Raw genomic sequence first — 23,529 nt, forward strand, 5'->3', positions numbered from 1 at the left:
AATTCATTCTTATTTACTCCCAGTAAAGGAACCCTGTTTGAAATATTTCTTGGCTATAATTGTAACTCATTATTTTGTTAAGAAGGTAAGATGTCATTTATATTGTTGAGAAACAATCTCAGACTGGGAATGACAGAATAAAGGAATAGCTCCAACGATGTCATTCATGAGAAATCCACTGTAGATGTTGTGAAAACAAGGAACTTTGTACCAAGTTCAGGACTGTGTGAATGCTGTTTCTGGAAACAACTCGGCTAGTTAGTGACCTTTGAGATGACGAGCATGATGGCGTTAATGTGAATACTGAAGTTATAGAGTTGACTGCTGATGCTGTGAGCAGCCATGTTGATTCAACATCATTTGAAGCTCTCTAAATTGCTTTGATCTGAGAAGTTTTTCAAAGTTGAGGCTGCAATTTCTTTGGTTTTCAGGTCAAAGGTTGGGAATTCAAAGTCGCAGCCTCTAGTTAAATGCAATCTCTTTACCATTTCAGCACCGTGGGTATCTGCACCGTATGTCAGAAAGTGTCATGGGATGGTGCTCGAAGGCTATCTTTGTGTGACATTTAAGGTCACCGGCCAGAGTTATCTTAAGCTGTAACTGTGTCTGTGGCTCCATCTCTGCTGTGTATGTGCACAAGGGTTTGTTATATGCAAAACCAAGTCTCCATGCAGAACCATATATAAAGTTTCAGTGTTTCTAAATGTGCTTTGGATATATATATGTGTGTGTGTGTGTGTATATGTGTGTGTGTGTGTGTGTGTGTGTGTGTGTGTGTGTGTGTGTGTGTGTGTGTGTGTGTGTGTGTGTGTGTGTGTGTGTGTGTGATAACACTGTCTCCATTTCATTTATTTTCTCCTTGCTTTCTCCTGCCAGATATTTTTCATATGCTGATAAAAGCACATGGGTGTGTGTGCATTTTGAGGTAACTGAAGTATGTGATTGATTGATTAGGTGTACAGTACATGGTTGTGTGTGTGTGTGTGTGTGTGTGTGTGTGTGTGTGTGTGTGTGTGTGTGTGTGTGTAGTGATGGCTTAAATTAGACCTACAACATCTATAGAAATTTGACTAGTCATTATGAACACATCAGACACAGCAACAGTTTTCTACATGTAAGCCCCAGTTACACATGGCGTAGTCATCATGTATCATGTTCATATATCATTTCATTGCTTTCTGCTTTACACACTCATCCAGAAGTGTTTACACATGAAATGAAGCTTGACATTATGGTTGAGCCATGAACGATTAACACTTGTTTATATACATCTAGAATCTATTGAATCTTTTATACAGAGCAGGTGCAACAATACACACTGGTCACGAATCAGTTCATTCGATTCACTTTGGGATTTCAGTTTGATTCTCAAATGATGAAAAAAAAAAATTGGAATGTGGAAAAATTATGATTAAAAAAATGTTTTTTCTGAATCACAAACAATGCAATATGTCTATTTGTCTGAATACAGTATTTTCCGCACTATAAGGCGCACCTAAAAGCCTTAAATTTTCTCAGAAATGTGTGCACGGAGTTCCAAAAATCTGTAAAAATGTTGTGCAACTTTGGTAAACGCTTCGCTTGATTGACTGTCGGACCATTTCCCTCTGACACAGGGACGTAATACATACACTACATACGCTGGCAGCGATAAACCATTCAGAGAACATTAAGTAATACGTACAGTACGTACGCTTATCTCCGCAAGGCCTCCAGTAGGTATACTACCAGTATGTTGAAAAATTATTTGTTTCTTCCTAACCACTATTGTGTAGATATCTATGTCTATTATGCGCTCCACACTCCAGTCCAGTAGGTGGCGGTAAATGCACCTTAATTTGGTTTGCCATCCGCCAATAAAAATCAGATGCTTACGAGGCACAATTCAAACTACAGGCTATCAGTTACATGGTTGTAAATGGGAATAGAGCAGCTGAAACAATTCAACATCAATGTATCTATGGTTCGGAAGTTGAGGAAGCAAGAAAATGTACTTGCTCAAAATTACTAAAATGTGCCAAGTTAAGAAGACACAGTAGATGAGGACTTTGGTGGATTTGTGGGAGAAGATTGATTAAAAAATAATGTGTGTGTGTATTGTTAAATAGTAGTATAAAGTTCAACTAAATTCACTGTTTTGCTTCCGTTACCTTTTTTGTAGACTGTATGTTTTAGCATGCGCCTTATAATACGGTGCGCCTTATGTATGGGTTAAGTACAGAAATAGAACCTGTAATTGAGACTGTAATTGAGACCTTATAATCCGGAATGCCTTTTGGTGCGGAAAATACTGTAAATAAAATATTGGTGTAAAATTGTAAACAAACTGTTTTACGGGTTCACCATTTTATTCCCAATAATACCAGGAGAATTACGAAGATGATCTTCTGAAACATCATAAGCTTTGTAGCAGAATATGAGCTCCAAACTCAGCTAAACTTGCTATTTTCAATGGCTTTTGTGTTCATTGGAAGCTATTGAAAACCTTTAATTTAACCATTAAAATGATCATAACCGTATAATGTATGTAGCAAGTGCACCTTATATTTCACCTTATATTTCACAAGGTTATTTAGGTCATTTATTTGGATCTCTGCAGCTGTAATGCTACTGTACACTTAAGAATTTATTCAGTTGTGCCTCTGTATGTACAGTCAGACGTTTACATACACCTTAGCCAAACATGTTTAAACTCACATTTTTCACAATTCCTGACATTTGATCATAAATAACATTCCCAGTCGGTTAGGATCACTACTTTAATGTCAGAATAATAAATGTCAAATGTCAGAATAATAAATAAAATAAATGTAACTTTCAATACATTCCCAGTTGGACAGAAGTTTACATTTCCTGGGTTAGTATTTGGAAGCACTGCATTAAATTGTTTAACTTAGATCACATGTTTACGTGCAATACGTAGCTGGGATTTTGGCCCAGTCCTTCAGATAGAACTGATGTAAAAATAGAGATGGTCCTCTAGAAACCTTCACTTTGTCATACTTTAGTCATTTTACCACAACTTTTGTAGGTACACTTAGGATTATTGTACATTTGAAAGAACCATTTGGGATCAAGCTTTAACTAATGTTTGGAGGTGTTTCTTTATCATATCCACATAATGTTTGTGAAGTGCATGATGTTGCCAACCTCATGCTTCACAGTTAGGAAGAAGTCTAACCCCTTTTCCTCTAACAGTCTCCACACACAAGTACAAACTGTAGTCTGGCTTTTTGGTTAGCAATGCTAATTAGCCTTTCAGGTCAAATCAGTATAAGTCTGGCTTTACAGTGGATATAGATTCTTGTTCACAATCTCCTTTGCTTTTGGTTCTGGTTTTGATTTTATTTACTTTCCTCACCCATCTACGTTGACTGAGTGAAGGTTTCCATCATCATACATCATACATCATACAGTTTGTAGGTAGGCTTTAAAATTCTTTGACTCCAGTTAGCCAGTTATTCTATCAGAAGCTAATTCAGCTAATTGAATTTATCACCATTTTCTTTAATTTTCCAAGCTGTTTAAAGGCACAGTCGACTTAGAGTATGGAGTAAGCTGAGTTAACAAGACCGCAATAAATCCAGCTTGATACAGAGAAACTGCAAAGTCCAAACTCCTGAAGATTTCCCTGTTTGTGGACAATGTAAATTTACAGCTTTCTCTGACTGTTCACTGAAGACTTCTTTCTATCAATGTGAAAAGTTACAGAAAGATTTAAAGTATCAATAATTTTTTTTTTGTTCTATACAAATAACATGGTTACTTTGTGTAATGTGACATTGTGTAATTTAGTTGTATTCATTGGTTAGAGACATTCCAAAGGGACACTCTTTATTCTTCCTTTTTCCATACACATGGTACATAAACATCTATCTATCTATTCATCGTTTCATCTTCCTTTAAATTCATTGGCCCCGTCAGTGAAGATTATTGTTTTAAATCTTAGCTGAAAACACATTTTTAAACTTTAGATGTTAATAATATTGTTAATGTTTATACACCATGTCCATGTATTGGTCTTTTACTGGTTTCCTAATTGTGAAGCACTTTTGTTAGCTCTGTTGTTTTTAATTGAGTTGAGTTGAAATTTATTCATGTTTGAAACAAGATTAACTTTAATAGACCAACATGTATAAGTTATCTGATTTGAGATGGCTACATTAGCCTTGTCTCTGTTTTACTCCTACTGTAGCAGCTCCTCTGGTTTTATTAAGGTGTGTATGCTGTTAAAGAATCGCTGTGTAGAATTTTGTGTGTTTGTCCTTTTTTGTATATGGCAATGCATACACACACGCTGACCCTAGTTAACCTCAGAGGTTTATTGCAAAGCACATGGTTATAGTGTGCAAGGCTAGATTGCATGTGCACGCACACATACACACAAACACACACACACGCCTGCCTTCTCAGAAGACCATGTCTGGTACTGGTTAACATAGCGGACATTTCTCCGTCAGTCTTTATTACTGTCTTTCGGGCACAGCAGACTAGGCTTATAGACATGCGTTTGATTATGATACACTAAAGTTGCTGAGCAAGTCTGTCTTAATCTTTAGATGACATCCTCACAGTCTAAAAAAATTAAATAAATAAGCTAAGTGTATTGCGTAGCAATGCTACGACAATCTGCTGTGATTTCAGCTTTAGATGTTGTTCGGACACTCAATCTGCTTGTTGTTGTTATTATTAATGGTCTAATCCTCATAGTGTTTTTAGTACTGTTTAATCTGCATTATACATCACCATGCTAACCGGACTAGCCTGTGGCCAATCTAATCTCAACATTACCCACTAAGATGCAGATGTCATCTATAAGACACCCTCCATGCAACGATTCACCTTGGCTTCCAGTGAATAAAAAATTCACTATTTATTTGACCAACATCTAAAGTATGATGACGTAACCAGAATATTGGGTGAAAGTCCTTTGAAAAAAAGTATTTGAATTGACCCCCACCATTTAATCAGAAGAACTGACCACTTCTCAGCAAATGTTTGCTTGCAGTCACATGACTCAGACTTTACATTTAAACAATCCTTAACCAAATACTCTTCAGAATGTTTTTTTTTTTACCCAAATGCAATCCAGTGACAATGGAAGCTGGTTTGCGAAACCTTTTGAGCATTTTTACGAACGCTACGCAAACATTTACATACTACTTTAAAAAAGGGGGTTGCTGATTTTCCCCACTTGCATTTCTACGTTGCAAGTAGAAAGTAGAATAAGTAGAACAGAACAAGTAGAATAAGTTTCGAGTTAGAATTCAATTTTGTGTGTGTGTGTGTATACACTGATATAAACTTACCAAGTACAAGAATTTTTTTCATACCTCTTAAATTAAAGTGTGTGTGTGTGTGTGTGTGTGTGTGTGTGTGTGTGTGTGTGTGTGTGTGTGTGTAACCATTCTGATATGCTGAGTTTTCAGAAAAAGAGAGGGAGAGGTTTTGTTTGGCCAGACTTCAGGGAAGAATTTGCCAAAAAAAAATCTCACAAAAAAGAGTGTGTGTGTGTACATTATGAAAGTGAGACCCATTGGTTAGAGAATTTGAAATTTTTACAGAGCTGTGTGTGTAGAGAGATGGACGGACACACACACGCACAGATGAGTGTTGTACACGCATGGACGTGAGTGAGAGAAGTCCTTGATAGGTGTTCACTATCACCTTAAAATCTCTAATACACCCGCACACACTCTGCCCATGGGAGGTGTCAGTTCCACTGATCTTAATCTACTAGAAATGGAGCAGTGTGCAGTTCGTGCATCAGCACAGCCTAGTGTTCACTCTCTTTTTCTCTCTCTTCTGTCCCCATCTCTCTCTGACTCTCTCTTTCTATTTTAATCTTTCCTGTCTGTCACCATTCTTTCTGACAAATCAAAATTTTCCCCCAACTCCTGTCTGAACCTCTTTCTCTTTTAATATTTCCGCCCCCTCAGCACTACCCCCACCTCTCTCTCTCTCTCTCTCTCTCTCTCTCTCTCTCTCTCTCGCTCTCACACTCTTTCTCAGTCTCTTGCTCTTCTCTCACTTTGTAAGAGAAGGTCGGCTCAGTGCGAAAAATGCCATCGTGCTCTCCGGATTGCTGCCTCTACCCAGCAGTAGAGGTAAGACCGATTGACCGTACTACTACATAGGATCTGCGTAGGATTCCTGTCTTTACATGCGACTGCTTTGCATGACAAATGTCTTATTAAATCTACTTGACATGGGTCTGACTAGGTAACTGTATCACTCTTAAAATTTATACATTACCTGAAAGAGGAAGCTCCGGGATTTTATCCCAGTATGATTTCAGGCTGGGAAAATTGTATCTATTTTTAAAATCTATTTCTCTGTGTGTGAGAGAGGAAACTATATATACAAAGTTTCAGTGTTTCTAAATGTGCTTTGGATATATCCCCTTTTAATACGTGTTTGCGTATACACTCTCTCGTGGATCTTTATGGCCTGCTGCAATTTAGACAGAGTTCTGAGTGTTAGAAGCGTGTGTGAGTGAATGCATGTGTGTCTAAGAAACTATGCTTGGGGGCTTGGGGGCATGTGCCGTTGTCTAAACGCGATCAGTAACTGCTTACATACTGCTGAGGTGGGAGCAGACGTGCCACACTTCGTATGCATAGCAAACGCAGCATTTTTTTCTGAGCAGATGTTTAAATAAATTATACTAATAATCCAAGGATTGAGTTCGTGTTTTTTCTTCTCTGATGTCTTGCATGAAATCCTGCATAATTATTGAGATTTAAAAGGCTTTTGTATGTGTCTTCAGATCATCAAGGTCTTTAGTGAAGATGGTGTTGGGAAGGTGGTGGAAGTTCCTGCTCATATGACAGCCAGGGATGTGTGTCAGCTCCTGGTTTATAAGAGTCATTGCCTGGATGACAACTGCTGGACTTTAGTAGAGCATCATCCATTGCTTGGACTAGGTAAGTGTGTGTGTGTGTGTGTGTGTGTGTGTGTGTGTGTGTGTGTGTGTGTGTGTGTGTGTGTGTGCGTGTGTGTGTGTGTGTGTGTGTGTGTGTGTGTGTGTGTGTGTGTGTGTGTGTGTGTGTGTGTATGTATGTTAATGAGAGACAGTGAGCAGCAATCACCACCTGGTCCTTAAGGGCACGTTCTCTCCTATCCATAGTTGCAAAGCAAACAGTGGATCGGCTCTTTGTGCTTAAGTCTTTATATAATCTTGTGCTTTTCTACGGTTCCTGCTTGTCCACTGTAAAAGGAAAAGCATTCTGAAATATAAAAGTGATTGACGTGGAGGACAAGTTGTGAAGGGAAGCAGAAAATCCTGCAATAGAGCAGGTATCGGGAATAGAGTGTGACCAGGATTATGCACAAATCTCACAGCTAGTAAACATAACATAATTTACATGCTAGCAGAGAAAACATTTGATGGGCTTCTCGGGCTGTCGTATGACAGCGAGAATCCTATGGGTTTCAGGAACAGTGTGACTTTCTTGTTGGATTGTGGTTCAATCAATATCCATGGAAACTCAATGGGTTCTTTAACATTTACATTACATTTACAGCATTTAGCAGACACTCTTATCCAGAGTGACTTACATCGTCTTATTTCAGTTTATACACCTGAGCAATTGAGGGTTAAGGGCCTTGCTCAGGGGCCCTGCAGTGGCATCTTGGTGGACCTGGGATTCGAACCAATGACCTTCTGATCAGTAGTCGAACACCTTAACCACTGAGCTACCACATCCCCTTTAAGAGTACACTAGTGTAACTTCAACCAAGTTTTTTAGCAAGTTATGTGAAAGTAGTGATTATTTCTGTTGTAAAGCAAACTTTTGTTTAAGAAAATAAAAAAAATAATATTAGATGTTCCTCTGGGTATGATGTCATAACGTGATCGGCCGTATTCGGATTCTTCAGCTGCAGCTTCAGCTAAACATTGTGTTTTCCTGTGCCTTGACAGATCAGGACACTCTAGATTTGATCTCTGAGCTAGCGTTAGCCCAACATTATGGCAACCTTCCAGAAAATGTTCCTCTTACATAAGCCGTTAACTGTGAGGCTCCTTGCTGAGCTATGATCAGACCTACTGCTCAATGCAATCAAGCTAAATACATGACCTCATCTCCCTGCAATGCTTCTCTCTCTCTCTCTCTCTCTCTCTCTCTCTCTCCCCCCTCTCTCTGTTTGCTCTGATTGCATTTGTATTGTCAGGCTGGGTGGAGATGCATGTCTGGATGTAAAGTATTAAAATGCATAATGAAACACGTGTATATAAAACTTCTTCATCTTTTTATACATAAACACTTTAGTTTTTTATTACAAGTTACTGGTACATAGCCACTTTCTTTACTTTTCAATTCTCTCTTTCTCACGCACGCACGCACACACACACACACACACACACACACACACACACACACACACACACACACACACACACACACACAAAGTAAATATTCTCATTTTAACTGTGCCCTGAGGCAAAAGTGTCATATAAATACACAGAGCTGAGACTGCCTTGTCTACATTTTCCTCCTTCTCTTTATTTTTCCCTCTCTATCTGTTCACACACACATACACATACACACACATACGCACACACACTTGCTCTTTGGGGAAACTCTTAATGATTAGTATGAGTGTTGTGAGACCGTAAATCCGAGAGACTTTAAACTAAACTTTGAATACACACATCCTCTGTTCTATTAATACATATGTTCATAATTATGCCGTATAAGATCACTGTCTTAATACACAGTCGTTTATATATTTAAAATTTTTAATGCAGCTGTGGCGTCGTGCAACGTCCTATTGATTATTTGTTCTTGCTCATAGTTTCTTGTTCTTCAGCTTGCATAAATATTCAAGACCTGATCATGTGTTTGTGTTTGTGGGTGTGTGTTTGTGTGTGTTTGTGTGTGTGTGTAGAGAGGTGTTTGGAGGACCATGAACTGGTGGTTCAGGTGCAGGCCTGCATGTCTCCAGAGAGCAAGTTTCTCTTCAGGAAGAACTATGCTAAGTACGAGTTCTTCAAAAACCCACTGGTGAGAAATCCACAACGTTTCTAAATAAAACAATATTTAATGATTTTTTTTTCATTTTGTCCTAATAAATAATTTGTTTTCCTTTATTCGTCGTTTCATAAACCTTTCTGACCAGTACCCAGGGCCTTTTTTTTATAAAGAGTCTAAGAATGATCTGAGAAAGCTCCTAATTTAGCTTAAACGTTACTAACTAGGAATCTTATCTTAAGAGTGATTCAGGACATCAGATCAACTCTGAGCACAGAAAATACAACAACTATTATCTTAGAGAGGGGGCGGGGCTTAATCTGTTACTAGGTATGACACATTGTGTTGAAGACTGTGATTGGTTGTCTAATAAAAAGGAGCGTTTTTAAAATCTGGTCTATTATAAGCCTTTCCTTTGTCTCTATGTTAAGATGTTTGAGTCTATATTGTGTAAGGATTACGTTCGTAACCGATCATATTATGTTTTAACATCTTTATGTTATATATGTAATAAATGTAATGTGAATGGAAACATCTCCGACACAAAGCAGAAATGTCACAGAGATTATACACAAATTATATCATTTCGGCTCTGTTTCAGAGATGTTAGTGTATCTCTAAATGACACAGCACAGAAATTATATATCTATACATTCTGTACTGTGTCTCAGACATTATCTCTAATATTATTGGTCACAAAAATAATCCCTACACGATCTAATCTGTATCTTATTAACTCACTATCATTATTAAATATTGTATATGAAACATTTCTTCTCCCTTGTCACCTTTCAGCCATTTTCTCCTCTAATAAAGAAACTCTTAATCCTCTTAAAAGTCCTCCTCATTTCTCCTAACACCTTTTGACCTTATTAGGTCTTTTAAGGGTTAAGATGCTTTATGAATAACTTTTATCTTTACTAGGACCTTCTCTTTAAGGGGAAACGCCCACATTTCTAAGAATTCTTAGATTTTTTTCGTTAGGAAAAACTCTTTACGCTAAGTATTTTCATAAAATCTTGTCCTGGAATTTCTAAGAGCACCATAAACATTTTGTAGCTACAAAGTAAAACAGCAATGCTAACAATTTAGAAATATTGTTATTATATCCTAGTGCTTTTGAATTCTCAAATCTGATTTGTTGATTCATTTTCTACAGCAGCGGCTCTGGCGTTAGATATCGTTTCTATACTGTATCAACCCTTCTGTAAAATGATTCTTTAACATTTATTTAAGGAGTCTCCAGTTTTGGTGCCTTCAGTTTCTTATTTTTTATTTATTTTTCTGTCATTAATCCAAAATATATATATATTGAATATAGTCAAATGTATTTGGATATAATTTTAAATATTAAACTTTGCCATCTTTTTTCTGAATTTTTATTATATTTCTCTAAGGATGCTTTGAGACCATTGTTTAAATTGAATTAAATCTATGATTTCCTATTTTAAGGTTTGAACAAAAAGTATATAAGATTATTAAAACTATTTTCAGACTTCTAGACTATAAATTCATTTCTGTTTTGAGCTAGTCTTGCTTGATTGGCAAATACTTTGCTCATATTAATAATTTATTTCAAGAAATTATCTAGAAATGGACACGGTGGCTTAGTGGTTAGCACGTTCGCCTAACACCTCCAGGGTTGTGGGTTCGGTTCCCACCTCCGCCTTGTGTGTGTGTGGAGTTTGCATGTTCTCCCCGTGCCTCGGTGGGTTTCCTCTGAGTACTCCAGTTTCCTCCCCCGGTCCAAAGACATGCATGGTAGGTTGATTGGCATCTCTGGAAAATTGTCCGTAGTGTGTGTCTGTGAGTGAATGAGAGTGTGTGTGCCCTGCGATGGGTTGGCAGTCCGTCCAGGGTGTATCCTGCCTTGATGCCCGATGACTCCTGAGATAGGCACAAGCGCCCGTGACCCAAGAAGTCGGATAAGCGTTAGAAATTGAATGAATGAATGATCTAGAAATCTATTTGGTTTATAGTAAATTTATAATAAGAAATGATGATAAATTGGACAAGATTCAAGATATTTTACTTGTTAAGATAGTTTGATTGTTTTAATTCTAAAAGGTTAAAAAAAAGCATAACCTTCTATTCAGTATGAAAATAAATATAATCGTTGGCTTTGTATTATTATTATTATTATTAAGTGTGATGTTATTCTCCGTTGCTTTGTGTCAGGCTACATCACACGACCTCCTTGTTGATTATTTTCCTTTACCAGCACTCTGTCATGTTTTGTATGTGTGCGCACTGCAGTTTGAACCCGTCATTATAATTTGCACTGTATTCTTGGAAATTGGGATGATCTCATTCAGTAAAGAGCAAGAATACACACACATGATTCAGAACGTACACAAAATAAAATCGGTTTACACTTTGGTAATCACATTACACATTATCTATCCACCCTTGAAACATCTAATACTTTATATTAGACCATATATTATATATAATACTTTATATACCTTAATATCCCTGTGCTCAAAGTCAAGCTACAGTAGATGGCTAACGTGATCCACTTTTTATCTATTTATCTATTTCTTTTCTGATCATTCTCTGGGAGCTGTTGGCTAAAAATTGTGATCAAATAAACATGTTGTTTAGTTTATTTAAAGTCTGAGGTGAAGAATTATATAGAGCAGAACTGACACATTTGTACTGGTCTATAGTTTTTGTGTGTGTGTGTGTGTGTGTGTGTGTGTGTGTGTGTGTGTGTGTGTGTGTGTGTGTGTGTGTGTGTGTGTGTGTGTGTGTGTGCGTGCGTGCACGCACATTTGGAATCTTCCTGAAATATTTTAGAGATTAAAGCTAACATGCTACAGATATAGTTATATAGTATTTTTTTATACCTCAGTGCGAATAATGCTAAACAATATACAAAATATGTTAGCTTTTAGGGGAAAAGTGGCTAGCGTTATTATTAATATACAAAATCTCTTTTCCTCTGCTGTCTTTCAGAATTTCTTCCCAGAAAATATGGTGGCGTGGTGTCAAGAGTCCAATGGCACAATCCCACCATCTCAGCTTCTGCAGGTGAACACTCATTTTCTCTCTCACTCACTCACTCACTCACTCACTCACTCACTCACTCACACACGCACACACGCACACACACACACACACACACACACACACACACACACACACACACACACACACACACACACACACACACACACACACACACATAATGTACACTGCAGTACTTTAAGGTAAAAATGATGATTACTGAAATATGACTCAACTGAAAACCTCCACATTTGTGAAATGGTGAATTTAGCTCAGCTTCCACCACACTCACGAGTACACTTTAGTCAATGTTGTGTCATGACTTTCTCTGTGTGTGCTTTCACATATATACGTGAGACAGGATACATAGCAGTTTGTGTGTAAGCCATGGGGAGAGGAAGTTTTCTCTGTGCAGAAAAGCTAAATAACTAGTCTCTAGATGGTTTCCTGCTCTCCTCCCCCATGCAGAATTTCTTGAATTCCAGCCGCTGCCCTGAGATCCAGGGCTTTCTTTACATGAAGGAGACAGGCCGCAAGTCCTGGAAGAAGCTTTACATGTTCCTGCGCCGCTCTGGCCTCTACTACTCCACTAAAGGAATGTCCAAGGCAAGCTGAGCTTTTATGGGTTTTTTTTTGCATTTAGAAAAAAGGCACTCGTTTCCTATTTGAGTTTTGTGGTCTATGGTACATGAAGTGCATTGTCGACTAGAAGTGATTCCACATGCTTGGACATCAGTGGAAGGAGCAGATACAGTATGGGTCATGCAAGGAATATGAGATTTTGGTTTATGGTCTATGGACTATTTGTACAATATTGTAGAATTCACTGATTCATTTGAGTTAGATTAGAGAACATAATTCCAATAAATATGCATTTAATGCATGTGAATGACCACTTCATATGATTGTGTGATACTGATTTTCCCTTGTTTTGTAATTTACCCCCAAAAAAAAAGACATTAAGAAGCATTCAGAAATAACCTGATTTTATTATCCAGAGCCAACAGCTTTAAAAGAAAGATGAACACACATTTCTGGTTTAAGGAGCATAAAGGAGAAAGGAGTTAATCTGCTATTGCCCCAATGTGTCATTTTGTGTTAGATTTTCAAAATTTGAGCTAGACATGATCCAAACTTCAAAACTCAAGCATTTCTGGCTGAAATTGTCAAACTGATCATTATATCATGATCATAACATAATCGTATCTAATGTTGGCCAACATGCACTGATGGATTTCATTACTGTACATATTAATATTAATTCAACATACAGCGTTTACTGTCAAGTGAAGACGTTCAGAGAGTAGAGGAGGGGACGGGGCTTGCAGGTGGTCTCGGTTTTATATTGATGAGTTAAAAAATCTCTGCAAATCATTCCAGATTAATATGGCTCACATTACTGTACAGTATTTGTTTAAGGAGACGTCTGTTCTTTGGGTGCATTTTTGAGTGATAACTCGTTACAGCATATGTATTGTAGTGCGTATTCAGATAAAATGTTGCACTGCTACGTAGAAATAACATTCTATCGCACAGGCCTACCATTTCATTATTAGTCCACTGTTGTGGGTGTTAATGTGCCGCTCGTGTTCAATTTCTGAGAATTTTGCATGTGGCGTGTTCAGGAGCCCAGGCATCTGCAGTTGCTGTCAGATTTGGAAGAGAACAGTGTGTTCACCATGACGACAGGGAAGAAAGTGCACAACGCTCCCACAGACTACCAGTTCTGCATTAAGGTACAACACGTAGCTTATGATGGAAAATGATGGAGATTTTATCGGGCGATTAAAATAAACCTCTCACATTTGTGTTTTTGGCTTTATTACCTCATGCGCAGCTACTGTAAAATGGGATAGAATTCCCTTAAACATTTGTGGAGTTTGTGCTGGGGAGGATATTAAATGGACATCTCTTTTTTTTATTGCTTTGTGGTTTAATAACAGCCTACTAAAGGCACAACAGAGTTGAAGGATCTGAAGATGCTCTGTGCTGAGGATGAGCAGAGCCGAACCTGCTGGATGACTGGCTTCAGAGTGTTTAAGGTACACACGCACTATATTGCTATAGATTGCATAGATTACTTGTAACCTCTAATCGAACAGGGCATCAAAATATTTAAAGCCCTTTAGCAAATTTACAGTATATTGTACAACAGAATTAAAGAGTATTCAAGTCATTTATTGTAATTGTACACTACTTTAACTACTACTACTTCTCTTACTTAAGCTATTGCATGCACTCCCACTGCAACTAATGCTAATAACAATCAGTTTTAAACTTGTGTGCAGTATGGAATTCTGCTCTATCAGAACTATAAGATCCCCCACCAATCAGCCGTCTCCAACTTCACAACACCAGTGGTGAGGGTTCAGCGTCTTTTTTTATTTGACTGTATACCTATTCTTAATATTATAATACCTTTTAGAATCGAGCAGTGGTGACTTAAGTGGTTAAGGCTCCGGATTGTTGATTGGAGGATCAGGGTTCGAGCCCCAGTACTGCCAAGCTGCCACTGTTGGGCCCTTGAGCATGGCCCTTAACCTTCTCTACTCCAGGGGTGCTGTATCATGGCTGACCCTGCACTATGACAACCTCAAAAGTTGGGCTATGAGAAAAAGAATTTCACTGTGTTGTCATGTACATGTGACAAAATAAAGGCTTCTGTTGTATTTTCACATATGCTTAGTATTTTTCTAACTTAATACGTGACCAGTGTTGACCACTACGATGTGGGCTGATTTTGTTTATTTTATTAAGAGTTAATAGCAATGCTAAGATGTTTCCACAGTTAACTGGAAATTTATATGATGCAGTCAGTATCCTGATATGATTTCTCTGTAGAGGAGTGTGTCAGAGAACTCTCTAGTTGCCATGGATTTCTCAGGAAGGACAGGCCGTGTGATTGACAACCCTGTGGAAGCAATGAGTGCAGCGATGGAGGAGGGACACACTTGGAGAGTAAGTTTTGTATGAACACACACACACACACACACACACACACACACACACACACACACACACACACACACACACACACACACAGGTGTAAAGAAGGCATAATTTATGAAGCTTCTTGAAAAAAAAATGCTGTTTTTGACTATTTTTGGAAGATATTCTCCAGTGGCATCCCATTTAAATTACCAAGCTGAAAATATACTAATGATTTTATTCCATAGATTTTATTCCTTCCAAAGGTCTTGAGTACATGTGAGGGTCGAGGCTTGTGGGCCATCCATTTTAAAGCCTTACTATCATTCTCAGTTAATATTACCTTAAATATTTTAAAATTGTTTAAAAAAAGGCACAGTAAGCCTATGATTAATTGAGTTCCTATACTAATTGTGTAAAGGTTGCCAGGTCTGGTAATTTGACCTGTAAGGAGATTGTTGTGAATCGTGTTTGATATTCTTCAAATCATAAAACCTGAAAAAGTTACTGGAATTCAGTCACTCACACCCATGTACTATTCTGAAACACACATGTACTGTACACTGGTCCTTTACTTACACACACTCACACATCTCTGTGTGTGAGAGGACTTTCATCTCATTCCTTATATATGATGCATTAAATGTTATTCTGTGCAGAAACGAAGTCAGCGAATGAATGTATCAGGCAACCCAAGTTCTCCGCATCCATCCTCTTTAAATTCAGGTAGGCATGCTGATCAGTTTCACATGGAACAGCATGTTTCATATTTCTGTAATAAAATAAAATATGGGTTATAATGTCTGCAGTGATCCACCGAACACAGCTGTGGTTCCACGGCCGCATCATGAGAGAGGAATCCCACCGTATGATGATGCAGCAGGGTCAGGTGGATGGGTGAGAAGCTAGAATTGCACACACATCAGTGTGGCTTTGGCTGTATACATGTATAATGCTATAATAATTAAGGTCTTTGTTCAGTTTAGTTTCTTTTCCCTGAAGGTTGTTTCTTTTGCGGGATAGTCAGAGCAACCCAAAGGCTTTTGTTCTCACTCTGTGCCATCACCAAAAGATCAGACACTTCCAGATCTTGCCTGTAAGTCTACAACCTCTATTCTGAGCTTTACATTCCTCTAATACAAGTCAGTGTTCTGTGGTATGTCTTCAAATCTAGAGCAAATCTAAAAAAGAGCTTGTTGAAGGTCTGCTCTCATTTCTGTTGTCAGTATGAAGAGGATGGTCAAATCTTCTTCAGCCTTGACGATGGTTCCACCAAGTTCACAGACCTGATCCACCTTGTAGAATTCTACCAACTTAACAGAGGGGTCCTACCCTGCAAACTCAAACACCCCTGCACCATGGTGGCCTTATGACCCTCCTCATACCCCTTGGTTCAAACTGATGCTACATTCTTGCACCCGTGGCTGAGAACAAAGCAAAAGACCAACCCAGTATCCCTCTTCTTTGATAAGCTGACACTTTTGACGTCTCAGACATGAAGAGAATTTTCTGATTCTTTTATACCTTGCCTCTAGGATGGTTACAGAACCGGCTGTTATCCAGTTAATATAACACTGCCAATTTATTTCTCATTTTCCAAGCCAGTGTTAGTCACTTCAAGATTTCATCCAAAAGAAGACCTTGATGTCAATAGGCAGAAGTTATTCTCTCGATTGATCAGAGTAATACATCTTTTCTTTTGCTTATGCCTTGATAATCTTACTTGATAATCTTTGATTGGTATTTGTGGGATTGCTGATGATTTCATACCTAGTATTTTGCACTTTCAAGCTGAAAACGGGTGGCCCACTTTATCATTAAAATGCCCCGTCCTCATTTTATTCCCCCTCCTTTTCCTGGCTTCATGGTGAGTAAACCTCAGTGGGGAATTCCTGTGTGGTAATTGGATTACTTTGCAAGACAGACTTTCACTGAACCCTGTCGGAGCTTCCTATTGACAAAATTACAGCTGACGGCTGATGCACCCAATTATAGATCGGCAGACCTGAAATACTGCTTATCATCTCATCTTTTGCAGTGGATCTGCTCGGTCTTCATCATGACTTTTTTGCCTTAAAAACCTGAGCTCACTGGGATAAAGCTGCGCTACATTCTGTCAATCTGGAGACAGAGACATTCCAAAGGGAAGTTTCACATGTTGTACATCTGGCTAGATGATAAGTCATTTAAATCATGCATCATTTTAATTATATTAGGGGGACAAAAAGTCACTTTTAATTGAAGTGCAATATTTTTTAAGTACAGTCTATGGTGGAGTTAAGGAAACTTGACCCAGGCCCTGCGTGGCCGCCTTAAAAACTTGACCCATGCTAAAGTTGCTGATGGTGACTACCCAGAGCGCAATCACTGACTAGCTGATTAGCTCTTTCTGACTATGTAGCAATTTTTTTTTGTATTATTGTTATTATTTTTATTATTATTTCTACAAAATCCTGTATAGTTATAAATAAGAATAACCTTTACATCATTTTGCTGTCCTTGAGCCACATGAACATATGAAAGGTGTTACAAGGCCCCATTTGTAGCTTGAATTAACATGTGGTCTGATTCGTTATAAACCACCTTTAAATAAATGAGTGTAAATGCACACAATGTTTTATGATCAGTCAGACCTGGGCTGTCAATAGTCTGACTGTGCAGACTCCCTCTTCAACACATTGCAATTCTTCCTTTTCACCTGATGGTGGCAGTAGACTGCAAATGCCTCCAATGTCAAGAGAGGATTGTTATTTAAAATCATGAGACATTTTAAAACAAATCATGAGGAAGAGAGGGCAGAAAATGTGAAGCAGATGGAATCACTCCTGGGAAAAGCATCTTTTTGTAAGAGAACAGTTCTCGAGCTAATCCATGGTGCCTTTGGAATGGAAAGCACAGAATATTTTTCCTGAATCAATTCAATCAAGTCAATGACTTTTTTTTTCCTGAAAAGAAACACACGTTTATGATAATTTTGTCCTCTCACAACTGCAACAGTCAGCTGGGCTGGCCCACCATATCAAAGTTTGATTTTTTTTAAGCAAAAGGGAAAAATAACAGCATGATTTCTTTCGTCTGATTGGGTGGGCAGCCTATAACCTGTCTGAAGCAAAGCCCTGTCCCTGGAGCGCAGAATAGTTTTTTACCTCTGATTGCTGGAGGATGTCACCTGAGAGCCAGGCCTGGTTCCAGCCAATTATATTAGTGTGGGCTGGTACAAATAACAGGTGGGCAATTATTCCATTAAATCTCTATTCTGTATTGGAGTTATAAAATAATATTATGATGATCTGTTCTCTGGAATCCCCTTGGATGTGGCCTAATCTGGAAAAATCCCTGTTTCAGAAAATTTTGGACAGCACTGAGTCAGTCCAAAACTATTTTCAGCAGGTATAAATAAAATCTCTGTAGTCTGTTTGCATTATGCAGCCATTGATGGGAACTTCTGTCAAAAAATATCCACCACAAATAATTCAGTTGCCAGAAACAAGGCCTGGAGTTGTTTATGTTGCTGATTTACAGACTGTCAGTGATGACGCTCTCCTGCTTACTCCAGCGTGTTCACAGCTGGCAACATTTTCCCTAGCTGGCTGGCATATTTGCTAAATTGTGTGTGTGTGTGTGTGTGTGTGTGTGTGTGTGTGTGTGTGTGTGTGTGTGTGTGTATGTGTTGTGGGGGAAGGAAATCTGATTACAATGTGCCTAAATGTGAGCCTGGATGGTTTATTATCCATACTTTTGTTAATCTACATGTTAACATGAGCTACAAATGGAGCCAAAAAGAAAATATACACAACACTCAAAGAAGAATGTCCTGAGTGAAATTAAAAATCCTCTACGTCTGTGAGGCACAGCTTCACGAGAAGATCTGCTCCTGTACCTAGTTTTGATGGAGAAGTATTGCAAGCTTTAGACCTGTGAATATGCCACTGTAACAATGCGGCAGAATCCTCCATGTCCTACACTGGCCCAGCATGACTTAAGCTATGACCACCTCCTATACTTTGATCAAATTTCATACAGCTGACTGTTAAACTGCTGTACACGCATCTAATAGAAGGTCAGACATGATCGAGAGATGTACGTTAGTTAGTCCAATTTTTTAATACACAGAAACAAAACATGGTGTTACACCAAGTAACTTCTCAACAGAATTCATTAGAATCATTGAGTCTGTGCTTAATCTGTGTCTGGAAATCCCAATATGTTTTTCATTGGTAAACTTCAATAATGTGTTTTAAATATACTCAAAAGCAACAATACGGTGTTAAGAAAGTCCGATTTTGGTGGTTTTACCACAGACCTACAGAGTAGTAAGTACAGTATGTAATGTATGGTGTAGTCACGCCTCAGTCAGTTCAGATTGAGATGTGATCTCTGCAACAGGAGCCTGCAATGCTAATAGGGAAAAAAATGTTTTAAAAAATCTTTAATCAGCCCGAATACAGCATGCAGCTGTTCTCCTGAAGGATGGACTCTACCTGTGTGCATTTACATGAAGTCCAAACAGCTTTATTAGCAATATTTTTTGTGAAGCTTAAGCTCTAGATCTAACACTGTATTTACGCTATCTACAGATATGTACATGGTTGGGCTACCAAACAAAATGAAGACTGAATTGTTATATGGATGTTGTGTACTTTGCATACTCTCTCTCAGTGATTTGTATCAGTGTGCATATTCTTATATTATCTGTCCTCGTTTGTATGTCACAGAAACCTTTTTATAAAACTATATTATATTAAGATGTGTTGTGCATGCGACTCTTGTGTACGAGTTGTGCTTCAAATTCTTTTTAGGATGAACATACAGCTCATGTACTGTATGTGACATGGCACAATCCTAGATTAGATTGAAGACCAAAGGTGCTTTGGGTCTCTTGCACCTTCATCCAGAGGACTTGCCACGTTGCATCTCTCTCTCTCTCTCTCTCTCTCTCTCTCTCTCTCTCTCTCTCTCTCTCTGCAGGAGGTTTATGTTTCTTTGTTGCCATCTAGCGGTCAAACATCAGAGAACCTATGTATAACATCCTGACACCTCATCTAAATATCAAGTCAAGTCAAGAAGCTTTTTTTATTATTATTGTCATTTCAACCATATATAGCTGTTGCAGTACACAGTGAAATAGGACAGCGTTTCTCCAGGTCCACGGTGCTACATAAAACAAAGACAGAGCTAAGGACTTAGTAAGTTAGTCCTAGATACATAAAGTGCGTCTGTGCAACCTGGTGCAAACAGTGCAGGACATGACAAAAAGAAAGAAAGACAGTGCAGGACAAAAGACAGTGCAAGCAAAAAATACAAGACAATACACAAAAGACAATAAAAAGAAACAGCTCCGACCAGTGTAAATACTGTATGTTCAAACAATATTGCATGTGCAGAAATACTGGAATGAACACAGTATTATAGCAGCAGTTCCCCGAGATATTGTAAAGTATTGTGCAAAACGGCAAACGACTGAAATGTGAGACAGCATGTGCAAAGAGCAAAAGAACAGTGTGCAAAAACAACATGTAAGCAGTTTGATGGATGTATATTGGAAGTGTGTATTTGAGGTAGGTCTGTGAAGTCCATACAGTTGATGTGTGTGTGTTGTGCTCAGTACAGTTCAGTTCAGTTACTAAGATGTCGGTTGGCTTGTGGAAAGAAACTTGTGGAAAGTCTGGTGGTGAGGGCCCGAATGCTTTGGTACCTTTTTCCAGACAGCAGGAGGGTGAAAAGTGTGTGTGAGGGGTGTGTGGGGTCAATATATTGGCTATCTAATTATAAAAGCATCAAAGGGACCAGAAGCACAGAAAAGATTTCGTGCCTCAGCTGTATTACTTACACACACACACACACACACACACACACACACACACACACAGGTAAGTACTGGAAACCAGGAAGTAAATGTGTAATGAGAATAATGAAAAATAATACTAGTGACTACTGTAAGGTTAAAACACACACACACACACACACACACACACACACACGACAAGTTAAACAAGCATAGTCTATGCAAATTAAATGTATAAGAAGTATACAAGAGTTAATTGAGTGTGTGTGTGCATGTGTATTCCCACTTTGCCCATATTGTTCTTGGCATAGTGCAGAATTCTGCACACCTGACCATCACACCTATATATGCTTGTTGAACATACAACATTCCAAATTAGTTCCCTCTTTGATCTTATAATAAGCTTTTAAGTGAAGTCTTTCCAATAGTTGTTGTTGTGTGTCTGTGTGGATGTGTGTTCATTCAGCTGCAAGAGCATCAGACACTGATGCTGTAAGAATGAGGAGGTCTGGAGTTCAGTCTGTGTTCCAGTTCATCACAAAGGTGTTCAGTGGGGTAGAGTCAGGGCTCAGTGCAGGACACTCGAGTTCTTCACTCTAACCTTCACACACCATGACTTCATGGAATGATGTTCCTTGAAAACCAAACATGGACTAAACAAGAGATAAACAAACTTCTTCACACTGTTCTTGGAGACAATAGCTGCTAGTTAAAGTTATGGTGAAATTGTGTTTATTCCTGCACTGAATGAGGTCCCATACAGAAATCCCATACTATCCTGATGTATTTTGCTCCTCCAGATAAATAAAATAAATAAGTAAATACATTCTGTAGCACTTCATTAATCCACCATTCAGGCCCATAACACTGCCATAGACATACATACTCATCTCTGTCTCTCTCTGTCTACATAAATACACTTTACAGCCTTTAAATGTGTTTACTCTTACTGGCCAACATAAATTTTAAGCTCATTAAATGTATTGCAAATGTAGTAATGCGACTGATAACATGCATAATTCTAGGGCTTGAAAGACAATCTAAAAAAGAATCGATTCCTTAAGCGTCTCGATTCAACTCAGTGATGAGTTAAATTAGTTTGCTTGATAAGGGCCAATACTTTCACCTTCACTTTTGTTAATTGTGTCTTACACTTACACTTTGTATACACTCACTCACTACCGCTTATCCGAACTACCTCGGGTCACGGGGAGCCTGTGACTATCTCAGGCGTCATCGGGCATCAAGGCAGGATACACCCTGGACAGAGTGCCAACCCATCGCAGGGCACACACTCTCATTCACTCACAATTTTCCAGAGATGCCAATCAACCTACCATGCATGTCTTTGGACCGGGGGAGGAAACCAGAGTACCCGGAGGAAACCCCCGAGGCACGGGGAGAACATGCAAACTCCACACACACAAGGTGGAGGCGGGAATCGAACCCGATCCTGGAGGTGTGAGGCGAATGTGCTACCCACTAAGCCACCGTGCCCCCGACATTGTATACATATAATATTTATTTTCTGTTTCTTTCCCTCTGTCGAATGCAAAACGTTGTTGTGTATAATCTGTTACCATCACTTCGAATCGACACCGGATCGAAGATTGGTTCGAAAATATTTGTAATAGAAAATTCACAATGAATACAGAAATGATTCCGGTTTTGTCCGTTAACGCCCTCTAGTGTACAGAATTAGCCAGTACTAGTGCCACGTAGACTGTTTACTGTAGACTTAAATAGAAGTTTGTAACTTGCTTCTCCAGCTGGCTCGTTGGTCTAGGGGTATGATTCTCGCTTTGGGTGCGAGAGGTCCCGGGTTCAAATCCCGGACGAGCCCAAATATTTTCAATAAAGCAATCAATAAATTATCCAGTGCTTGTTCTCAGAATACATATATGTGTGTGTGTGTCTCTGTGCACAACTCCATACACCCATCACTGATAACATTTTTCTAAATCTACTTAAAGTGGATGTATTGATGAGACTTACACACCGAATATCACGTTCGGAACCCCATTTATTAAGTTCTTCCTGTTCTACACTGTGTGTAACTTACACACAGTCAGAACTTCAAGAGTCAAGAGTCAAGAAGCTTTTTATTGTCATTTCAACCATATATAGCTGTTGCAGTACACAGTGAAATGAGACAACGTTTCTCCAGGATCAAGGTGCTACATAAAACAAAGACAGGGCTAAGGACATGTAAGTAGTCTTAGCCACATAAAGTGCAACTGTGCAACCTGGTGCAAACAGTGCAGGACAAGACAAGCAAGACAGTGCAGGACAAAAGACAGTGCAGGACAAAAAACAGTGCAGACATTTAGTTACAAGACAATACAAAAAGTACAAAAAATGCAATACACAAAAGACAATACAGTAACAGAAACAGTAACAGAAACAGTAACAGAAACAGCACCGACCGACCGGTGTAAATACTGAATGTTCAAACAATATTTTGTGCAGTAAAAGAATGAACAGCAGCAGGTTCTTAGCAGCAGGTCCTTTGGATTATATATAGAGTTGTGCAAAAAACAGCAGATGACTGAGATATTGTCCAATATGTGCAAAAACAGCAGAAAAGTGTGCAAAACAGTGTGTGTGTTTTGTGAGGGTCTATGCAGTCCATACAGATGATGTGTGTGTATGTTGTGCTCAGTATAGTACAGTTCAGTTATTGAGAAGTCTGATGGCTTGTGGGAAGAAACTGTTACGCAGTCTGGTCGTGAGGGCCCGAATGCTTCGGTACCTTTTTCCAGACGGCAGGAGGGTGAAGAGTGTGTGTGAGGGGTGTGTGGGGTCATCGACAATGCTGTTGCCTTTGCGGAC

The 23,529-nt window shown here is 38.7% G+C and overlaps 1 protein-coding gene and 1 non-coding gene across 6 annotated transcripts in view; both read left to right on the forward strand.

Annotated features, from left to right (window-relative positions):
* Positions 1 to 19,657, forward strand: part of grb10a (growth factor receptor-bound protein 10a) — a 45,000-nt gene extending 25,343 nt beyond the window's left edge. For 3 of the 5 annotated variants that reach the window (XM_027143870.2, XM_047815991.1, XM_047815989.1), the window contains 12 exons: positions 6,770 to 6,926; positions 8,893 to 9,008; positions 11,934 to 12,008; positions 12,453 to 12,590; positions 13,610 to 13,720; positions 13,928 to 14,026; positions 14,273 to 14,344; positions 14,826 to 14,942; positions 15,572 to 15,638; positions 15,722 to 15,809; positions 15,915 to 16,008; positions 16,139 to 19,657. In XM_027143870.2, coding sequence (XP_026999671.1) covers positions 6,770 to 6,926; positions 8,893 to 9,008; positions 11,934 to 12,008; positions 12,453 to 12,590; positions 13,610 to 13,720; positions 13,928 to 14,026; positions 14,273 to 14,344; positions 14,826 to 14,942; positions 15,572 to 15,638; positions 15,722 to 15,809; positions 15,915 to 16,008; positions 16,139 to 16,285 — 1,281 coding nt within the window. In that variant the 3' untranslated portion in view covers positions 16,286 to 19,657. Of the gene's footprint in view, positions 1 to 5,802; positions 6,108 to 6,769; positions 6,927 to 8,892; positions 9,009 to 11,933; positions 12,009 to 12,452; positions 12,591 to 13,609; positions 13,721 to 13,927; positions 14,027 to 14,272; positions 14,345 to 14,825; positions 14,943 to 15,571; positions 15,639 to 15,721; positions 15,810 to 15,914; positions 16,009 to 16,138 lie in introns of those variants that run through there. The other 2 variants (XM_027143872.2, XM_047815990.1) reach the window with 2 other exon arrangements.
* A 2,811-nt stretch (positions 19,658 to 22,468) lies between these two features.
* Positions 22,469 to 22,540, forward strand: trnap-ugg. Its single transcript has one exon. It is a non-coding gene; the product is annotated as a tRNA-Pro (tRNA).
* The last annotated feature ends 989 nt before the right edge of the window (positions 22,541 to 23,529 follow it).

Source organism: Tachysurus fulvidraco, chromosome 7 (assembly GCF_022655615.1).
Source record: "Tachysurus fulvidraco isolate hzauxx_2018 chromosome 7, HZAU_PFXX_2.0, whole genome shotgun sequence".
NCBI lineage: Eukaryota > Metazoa > Chordata > Actinopteri > Siluriformes > Bagridae > Tachysurus > Tachysurus fulvidraco.